Source organism: Electrophorus electricus, chromosome 14 (genome assembly GCF_013358815.1).
Source record: "Electrophorus electricus isolate fEleEle1 chromosome 14, fEleEle1.pri, whole genome shotgun sequence".
Classification (NCBI taxonomy): domain Eukaryota; kingdom Metazoa; phylum Chordata; class Actinopteri; order Gymnotiformes; family Gymnotidae; genus Electrophorus; species Electrophorus electricus.
In genome coordinates this window covers 13,745,001-13,755,000 of record NC_049548.1, presented here as the reverse complement: position 1 = coordinate 13,755,000, position 10,000 = coordinate 13,745,001, and the positions used below count along the sequence as shown (strand labels likewise).

At 42.5% G+C, this 10,000-nt stretch overlaps 1 protein-coding gene across 10 annotated transcripts in view; it reads left to right on the top strand.

Annotated features, from left to right (window-relative positions):
- Positions 1-1,218: 1,218 nt before the first annotated feature.
- The window catches only part of ebf3a (EBF transcription factor 3a), a 96,804-nt gene continuing 88,022 nt past the window's right edge, over positions 1,219-10,000 (top strand). For all 10 annotated transcript variants that reach the window (XM_027013260.2, XM_027013259.2, XM_027013253.2 and 7 more), the window contains exons 1-6: positions 1,219-1,900; positions 2,171-2,327; positions 2,717-2,780; positions 3,201-3,256; positions 5,801-5,874; positions 7,574-7,642. In XM_027013260.2, the coding sequence (XP_026869061.1) occupies positions 1,767-1,900; positions 2,171-2,327; positions 2,717-2,780; positions 3,201-3,256; positions 5,801-5,874; positions 7,574-7,642 (554 nt within the window). In that variant the 5' untranslated portion in view covers positions 1,219-1,766. The remainder of the gene's footprint in view (positions 1,901-2,170; positions 2,328-2,716; positions 2,781-3,200; positions 3,257-5,800; positions 5,875-7,573; positions 7,643-10,000) is intronic.

The following is a 10,000-nucleotide window of genomic DNA, read 5'->3' as shown; positions in this document are numbered from 1 at the left end:
ATTGCTCTCTAAAACACATCTCTCTTCTCTTCTACGTCCCCCCCATCCCACCCTCTAGTGCACAGGGCTCCGGGTCCCTAGATAACCCACATCGGAGTTCGATTTTCGCCCATTAATTAAAATATTAACATGAATACACACCCTGCCAACTGGCAAAAAGAAACACCTCAGCCCATATCACAAAAATAACCACTTGGCGCATTATTGTCCTTAAAACGCTCTATTTATTATAAAAGACACGCCGGTTGCAGATCTTAGAACTAGAGGGTGGACGCAATGTATCCCACGAGTCCCTCCACAGTTTCAGATGCAAAAGAAACGCGAATTCTGAGCGTTTGCGTACGTTTCAGCGTGCGGAAGAGTGGAAGTGTGTTTTGACTTCGCGATGGAGCGCACCACGCAGCCAAACTACGTTTTAGGTTACAGTGTTTCTTGTTTTCACAACTTCAGATGTTGATTACGCCACGTTGCAGTCTATCGGGCTTTTTACTGGCAATAGTTACTCTTAAAACGCCAGCTCGTACTCGTAACCAACAAACGGAGAACTGGATACAGATATATATTTGAAATGTTATTCATTTGGTAGCTATATTGATCAACGTGCTATGCATTTGATCCTCCAGATACGCTTTGTTTTTATGGCAATATAGTGCCAATTAGGCATTTAAGATATCCATCATTGTCATTTGTATGACACTGTGATTCAGCGGATGACAACGGTCAATAATGATTTTATTATAAATGTGAAAATACAGTGTGCATGGACGCATTTAGCACTTATTGCCCCTCCTCTAAGTTGTTGCACAGGCGAAGTGTTCAGTCTTGTCTTAATCTTTTTTTTTTGTTTTAGTTTTCTTTTCTTTAGACTTTAAACGTGCTGTAATTTGTTGGGCTGGGTTTTTGTGCGTTCAGTTGCTAATAATATCAAACACAGCGTAACGGTTTTCTTGATATCAAAGCTTTGCATGTTTTCAGATTATTGTTTTTTCCCTTTCTGATGTTCATTTTAAAGGACGAAATCGCGGTGCGTTCAACAGAAAAGTAACGCGTTTGCTCTCGCGCGCTGACTCCCGTAGCGTGTACTCGCGGCACTGGGTAACGCAGGCGACAGGAATTGTCAGTCGCCCATATTTGGTCAAAGACACGCCCACAGCGCGTCATACTCTGACAGCGTGGATCCCGTGGGTCTAGAGTTTTGGCTCCCGGGAAAGGTTCCAGTCCTAGGGGATAGAGGGTTGAGTTTTGTATGCTTCCATCCATTCTGCAAGACGCTAAAGGCCCCTCATCAACCTCTCCTGTGTCCGGGAACACCTCCATGGTAATCATTTTTTCGTTTATTTGTCTTTTGGAGCCGGAGCGCCTTGCCAGAAGTGGTCGATTCAGCAGTGTCCTGAAGCTTTTTTGATGCTGTTGTAGGATGACACAAACCTAAGAGCATCACCACAACACAAAGTTACAAGAAATGTTTAACTGAATTAAAAAGAAAGAACAACAATATCCAGCTATTTCAGCGACTTCTTCATCGGGACCTCAATCCAACAAGCTGTTGAGAGGGTTGAGAATCCTGCTCACTAAATCGTTCATGTCGTGCCAACACAGGACGGGCTGAAGAAGGAACCAAGACTTGTGAACTGGGTTTTCCCTTTTTCAACAAATCACGAACAAACTCTTATTGATATCCGGGTGTCTTCTGGAGGAACGACGCGTTCGTTAAGAATTTTACTTTCCCTCTTTGGCTGGAGCTGGTTTGCACGCCAACTGTTTTAATGTTTGGGATTCAGGAAAATATACCAAGAGGGGGGACGACTATGAAAGAGGAACCGCTGGGCAGTGGGATGAATCCGGTCCGGTCGTGGATGCACACAGCTGGGGTAGTGGATGCTAACACAGCCGCCCAAAGGTACGTTTGCCAAATCATCCGATTTTTAATGCATTTCTCAGATCGACCCTAAATCCCCACTATGCCATGTATCAATTACAGCCTCCCCGTGCACCTCTTCACCGCTTTCCCCTGTTCATTACATCATATTACTGTTTAAGTGACAAATCAAGAATTCTCCCGTCTCGAAAAAAAACGTGCTTTCACCGGCTCCAATGTTTTCATTATCTCTATCTATCTCAAGTGTATCCTCCCTGTTTAACCGACATGGTTTCTTATTTTCCCCCGCAGCGGAGTGGGTCTGGCTCGGGCGCATTATGAAAAACAGCCGCCATCCAACCTCAGAAAATCCAATTTTTTCCACTTCGTCTTGGCTCTATATGACAGACAAGGCCAGCCCGTCGAGATCGAGAGGACAGCTTTTGTGGACTTTGTGGAGAAGGAGAAAGTAAGCACGCGCCACTTTGGAATACTGCTTGAATTTCACCTTTAAGTTCCACTGCACTCGCCGTATATCTGAACTAGGTCGTGGAAACACGTGCGCCATAAAGAGTTCTGGTGTGAATCGAGGAGATCTGAAAATATTACCCAATCTAATGTAAAATCATTTGGCGCGCAGTTGCCAAGAATAATTATACATTTTTATAGAAACGTGACATAGGCTATTTTGATAGACGAGAACGCTGGTAGACACATAACCCCTCTTGTACAGACAGTCCAGGCATAAAAACAACATGCAGATATTTTCGGCACATAGCCTCAGTCACTAACATACAAAAAGTGAATTAACAAAAGTCAGAATATGCCAGTCTGATTGCAAACAATGCTTATTTTCAGGAGCCAAACAGTGAAAAAACTAACAATGGGATTCATTACAAACTACAACTTTTGTACAGCAACGGTAAGTCAGCAACTCCAACTTCTCAATACAGACGTTGACAGCAATCGGGGAATAATAATGATATTTTCATCAGCAAACATAGTCCAATTTACCGTTTGCTTTTGTGAGGCTATTAAAAAAAACTATATATATATATATATATATATATATATATATATATATATATATATATATATATATATATATATATATATATATATATATATATATATATATGTTTTAGAAATGTTCCAATATTGCACAAATAGGGCTTTTGTTCAAACAATAATTGTTTGGCAACTGTTTTATATATTAGTGTAATTCTCGGCGCTTTTTAAAAATATCTGGGAACAATTTATAATGCCAAACCGAGGTTTTGCGTGATGGTAAAATTTTAGCTCTCGCTCGGCACTCTCTGAATGAACCAACAATTTTCCACAGGAGTCAGAACAGAACAGGATCTTTATGTACGGTTAATCGATTCCATGACAAAACAGGTAAGAACTTGATTTTTTTCATAATTAGTTTCCTCACCATTTATTCGCTGGAGAATGTTGCGCATTTTCAGATGCATGGTGTTGGTTGCAGTTGGTCATTTGGGCGTAGGTACATTTAGCATGTTTCATTAAATGTTGATTTTGCCATCTCACGTAATGTAGTGAGTGCGCTTGTTGTGTTTGGATAATTCATTGCGTATTAATTTGAATATGCTAGTCTCTCCCTGTGTGTGAAAGGGGTGATATGACTGAACACGCGTTTTAAACAATTACGCCTATAAATTATAGGGGTAATATACAGGTTTCATCAAAGGCTGCTCTCTGAATGTAGGATAAAATAACCTCTCGTCCTCCCCTCGTTATTATTCGGGTCGTAAGCTCCAGGGGTCTCCCAATCCCAACCATTCTTTATCATTTACTGCCTTCGCGACACTCTAATTTATTTGATATGTTCTGCATTAAGTTAATCACCCTCACTTTCAAATATGGAGCATAACGGTCAAAATCCCCATTTCAGTTTCTAGGGTTTAACAAATGTGATTCAGTTGCACATAATTATTCATGTATTACTATCTGCGAGACAATTCATTACTTTTAAGAAATTGCTTCGTCTGTAAAATGAAACATATTGTTAACACCGGTCGGCTTAATGTATTCCTAAATTTGTATGCCTTTACATCTATATTATATCTAGACATCCCATTTAAAATATTGAGCGATTACAAAAAATCAGTATTTATTGGTAAGCCTCAGTTTTATTTAATTAGGCCTATGTATATTCTCTACGGGTGTCAAATAATGTGTAGACTGTATTACGAATGGCTCTTGACTGTTATCATATCTAGTTTTAGGAGTGTGTAAATTATAAGACGTGAGAGACACTTGAGTTGATATTGTACTCGTTTCTTCTCTGTACAAGGGTTAATGTTCTCAGAAATCACTCTCCTAAATTTAAAATTCTCATTTTATTATAGGCCTCACAGGTTTAAGAGGTAGCAAACTTCAGCGCTATAATTTTAAGTCCGTTGTTATAGTCGGTTTATCGCGTTTTTTTCATGGTATTGCATATGCGACGGAGAAAACGTGAACGTTTATTCTGTGCCTTCGTCTAATTGGTCTGAAAATGATCAAAGAGTCAATGGCGCTGAACAGCCCGTTTATGGATTTCCGTATTTTCAGCGAAGGGCTGGAAAATAAATCATGGTAATACAGATAACAAAGTCACATCAGATAACGATATCGCTTTAGAGTGACAGAGAAATAACTTACCCTCCTTTTTAGAACTTTGGATGTGCGATAAATGAGATTTTGTCACTTGAAGTTTAATATTCACCCTATACTTGTGTAATTTTCAAGTGGTGATTTATTTTTGACAACTGAATTAAATATAGACCAGCACTAATCAGATACCATACTTTTATGTTTATGGGTAAAGTGGATTATACGTAGACGGGCGTCCCTTTGTTAGTCTTGTTATTTTATACAAGAGCGCGTGGGATATCAGAGGTTTAGCAGCCCTTTAATAAACGGGTTTAATTTCGTCGCGAGCCCCGCTTAGGCTTTTGTACTCACTGGAGTGGCGAGACAGCTCGCGCGGCTCTGGGCGCACGCGGGAGCGTTGGAGTGTGCTCTCGCACAGTACATCATAGACAGAGCGAGGGATGGGAGGGAGGGAGGGAGAGAGAGAGAGAGAGAGAGACAGAACGAGCAAAAAAGAACTGAAGGCAAGCGCACCTACAGCTCTACGCCATCTGTTAAAGCCAATGCTCAAAAATTACTCAACCGTACCCCCGACACCGCTTTTTATCCAAAGAAAAATCATTGTTAGCGGCTCAAAATAAACAACAGATTGGCCATTAGCACTTTCCCCTCAAATATCTGCAGATTATAACCGCGTTGATGTGTACGGTTATGGGTATTATTTACCGCGGCCATCTGCATCTGAAGTGCATGATGTATGTGATTTCTATGATCATTTTGAAATAAATTCACCATCGAGCTAAATAGTAGCATATGTGCCTCTTCATTTATAAAGTGTTATTAATGTCACATTATTTACCATCACAATGGAATGCCAAGCGTTTATATTAATTTGAAATAGATTATGCTCCTCCATCACACTTATTTTTGTAAATAAAAAGGTACTGTATTCTTATTATATTATTAATATTGTATTATAAATATTTAATATCTGTAGTCTTAAATTGAGCAATAATATTGACAATGGGAATTTTGTTCATACATGAAATTTATCTATCTATCTATCTATCTATCTATCTATCTATCTATCTATCTATCTATCTATCTATCTATCTATCTATCTATCTATCTATCTATCTATCTATCTATCTATCTATCTATCTATCTATATATACGGTTAATATGGATCAATGCCACAATTTTAACATTGAATACTTATAGTTTTATTTCCACTTATCTTACCTATTGCACTCCTACAGTTTGCTTTTAACATACGCAAATATTTATATTCTGGATATAATTCCGTTAGCAAGTTTATCACTAATTTCTCGCTTTCGTTTTAAGGCTATTATATATGAAGGCCAAGACAAAAACCCAGAAATGTGCCGAGTCCTCCTCACACATGAAATTATGTGCAGGTAAGAAAATATATATCATGCATGACTTTCCTTTTCTTTTTTTGCTGCTAATTTCGCAGGTGATACGCTACATGTCCTTTCATATAGCCTATTCATGATTGGATGTCCGTCCTTAAAAAATCGTTTGGGAAAATGTTTTGCTAAAATACCCTACTGGACTTATTGCATTCATAAACAGCAATTTACATAAGATGAGAAGCTTTCAAACGTTCAAAACGGTCTAACGCTGCTTTTGAATTGTGATTTACGGTTTGTGCTGGGTCCTGCGGTCTGAGCGCGCGAACCCACTTTGCCCACGTGCGCGTGGAGAAAGCCATTACATGATCGCAAGTGAAAACAGGCCACTGATGACAACGGACTCCGGAATTATTTGACTGGACGTAGACTGTTAGCTACTATGGAAGCACTGAAATTCTCTCTCTCTCTCTCTCTCTCTCTCTCTCTCTCTCTCTCTCTCTCTCTCTCTCTCTCTCACACACACACACACACGCAATGTGGTACCCGCTTGATACCAAAACTACCTCCTACTCAGGCCTTTTGGAAAACGTGACTTTGATATTTGATACATGTTTTGGGTAGTTTTTCATTCCTCTTTCTTCATTTTTTTCTGTCGCGTTGCAATGATGGGAAACCCGCTTTGCTACTTAATTGCTAATTGATATTAGCTTACAAGCTTATACCACGTGATATGTACACTCCTAACCCGCGAGGAGTTAAGACGAGAAAATAGAAAATCGACACGATGGGGGTACAAACGATCCAATTTTACCCAGTAGCGTCAAGCATCAGTAACAGGCATATAGGTCACGGTGCCATGGCATTTTCCGCGGTAGTTTCCCGTTAGTGCTCCCTCTGTTGGGTTGCAGACGGAGCTCTGTTTGAAGAGGCATTAACATACAAAATGCGCTTCATTCTGTGCGCTGTCTTGTTTCGGAGATAAGAAACGTGTGCTCAGTGGTCGCTGTGGCTCGAGCGGCGAGCGCACGGAACTTTCACAGATGTGTTTTTCACTGGAGGTCCGCATACTCGCTTTAATCGCTTTAGCTGTCAGCTTAGAGGAGCTTTACATATTTTCCATACCATATGGTGTTAATTTAGCTCTTTTGGACATGTAACCATTATACAAGTGTTCTTCTTTAAATGCAAGAAGAATAACATTTTCCCCCCCCATGTATCATCTCAGCATTAATTAAAGCGGGTAACGGGTGTGTCGTGAGGGTCTCAAAATGGAGGCATTGGCACATCGTGAGAGATTGATGCAGGCTTTTGAGTCGGTAATTAATAAGTGGCCCACGGAAACGCTGGTTGAAGGTGGCATCTTGCATCCTCTCCAGATATAACAGCTTGACAATTAGAGGTAAACAAAAGGCGAAGCTGTGAAAGCGATCCTCCTGTCTGTTGGCACCCCCCCCCCCCCCCCCCTCTCCATCCGCCGTTCAGCAGCGAAGCAAACGTCGCGACATGCTGCTCCCCGTCTCCGCACAGCAGCGCGAGGCTGGGCGTTTACCCACCGCCCGTTTCCCCCAACACGGTGTCAGGGGCGGCCAGCCAACCACCTCCACCTCGCGCTATAAAGGGAAGGAGAACATGACGGATCTGGAGCTCTGATGCTAACCACACAAGACACGTGCACTGGCTGCCTCCTGAACTGAGACCGAATCTCATGTTGTCGTTGTTTGTTGTTGTTTTTCCTTCCCAGCCGGTGTTGTGACAAGAAAAGTTGTGGTAACAGGAACGAAACTCCCTCAGACCCAGTGATCATCGACAGGTAAGGGCCTGCTCCTCCCCCCCCCCCCCCCCCCCCCTCGCGTGGCGTGGTCGTTGGCCAATCTGCTGTGCTGGCGGTGTTTGCTGTGTGCGCGTTGTCCTTGCGCAGGTGGGTTGACTTGGAAACCCGGGGGTGTCTTTAGGGACTGTGTAATTGCTAGCGAGGTGTCTAGGGAAGCAGTTCTCATAGCCCTTGCTCTCGCAGCGAGGAGTCCTTCATGCCTAGAGAGTGCATTCGGCTTGGGGGCCCCAGCTCTACTTCCTACATCCTAATTTGTTAACAAGTGCTTTATTCCACCATGTCTCTGCTCCCCGCTATTATCTTTTCTGTAAGCACTAGAGATGCCTGCTAACAGCATCACACAGGCTGCATATCTCTTACAAGGTCCACCATGTAGCAGTGAGTGTTTGTGTGTGTTCAAATCCCGTACTGTTACCCCTGGGTGAAGAGTAATGTGTCTCAGCTGGTTGTTGGCGGTTACACGTTGATAACATTAGTGCTTTTAAATACACTGGCTCCTGTAGTGTCCGTAACTGATGGGTATTTGTGTTCCCGTCCACATCTCTTCTGTTCTGTGTTGCTGCATGTACACACGGCTCTCTCTTTGTGGGCCTACGTCAAGGTAACGAACACTCAGCAAATCTTGTAGTGCTTCCTTATCACCTGTGATCTCAGCAGAGAGTCCATGTGTGGGGGTGAGCTGAGCTGCTCTGAGGGGAAGACGTGTGCCAGCGTACAGGCTGCTGCTGTCTGGGCCTCGAGGAGCTTAGCCGGGCAGAACAAGGACGCCTTGCTCCATAAAGACTGCAGAGAGGAGCTTTAAACAGTGGCCAATCCATGCCAGCGATGTTGCAAACTTATCTCGCAGTCGTGAACTTTGCTGTTCACCGAGTGAGAAATTAGACATGGCGAGAAGGACAGCAAGTGGAGCTGGAGCAGAACATGCACCACGGGTGGACAGCAATGCTAATGTTTGACTAGCTGAAATAGCTGTTTGCTTAGTGGAGAATGTTTGGTATCTGACAGAGGGAACATCTCTCTTATTAGTAATCAAATAGGAACAACCAGTTGCTCATGTCACTCATGACTAGTCTGTGTGTGCGCGCGTGTGTGTGAGAGAGAGAAAGAGAGAGAGAGTGCATATGTGTGTGCAGTGTAGAAAAAAAAGGACACTCTCCCAGGGCGTGAATTTATAGCTATGATCGCATGCTTTGAGCTTGGTGTGTTTCCCCCTGTCACACATCACATGGTTATGATTTGGAAACATAGCTATTTTACATGATAATGTGGGCAAATCAGTTTACATAAGCTACACTCTGCTCAACAGTGATATGTAGTGTACAGCGAGCATGGTCATGTCATTGGTAGAAAAAGTGAACCAGCAAACAATATTAGTAGAAGGATTATTACATAACCTGCAGTTTTTAATTTTTACAACATGATCTGTTTTCCCAAGGATTTAAATAAGGACTTTTTACTGTCGTATGATACATTAAAATCCTGAACTGTCGACTACGTTAGTGTTGTGTGGAACCTTTTCCCCACTGTTGTGTCTGGTTTGCTAAGCGGAGCGTCTGAGGTCTGAGGAGCGTGAGCCGTGACCTGTGACCCCCTGATCCTTTTGCACAAATGACTAGAATATCTGCCCAGGCACACTGATACACTGCTGCAGTGTGTGAACAGTAATTAGTAACAGGATGTTTTAATGGCGGGCTGAGAGTCATGTTACTCTGTAGTGGAGAGGGGAACAGGGTAGAGGAGGGGAGAGGAGGACAGTTAACAGGAGAATGGAGTGAAGAGGAGAGGATAGAAGGGAAGAGGAGAACGAGTGAAGAGGAGAAGGAAGAGCAAAGTAGATCTGTGTGCACGAGGGGCTTTGTTTTGTTTTTTTGGAGAAAAAAAAGATAAAACATATCTTACTTCCTGTGGGTAGTTCCTGGGATGTCTCAGCTACACTGGGGCTATTCATCCTCAGAGCCGAGCTTACAGTGTATATTTACCTTCAAAGAGACACATGCTGAACAGTGTACAACAGGGCGTCATTGATATTTAACACACTGGCTCTTCCCATAAATTGCTCAGCTTTGTATCGTGGCTAAATAGAGTGGGAGAGATCGGGTGTCAGTGCTTTGTGCCTCAATCTGGCCAACAATGCCTGTAACACAAGTCAAATAGGAAAAAGAGAACAGTGGCAAAGGGACTGAGACCCAGGAAAGGGGCCGCAGCAAAAGGAGGGGATATTGTTGTAAGTTCAAACAGTGGATAAAAAAGCTCACATTTTCATTGTGGGCTGCCTGAAAGGCTTAGGAGTATCGTTTTCGTCCGTTCTGCGGGATCACAAAGGCAGACGTGCTTCAT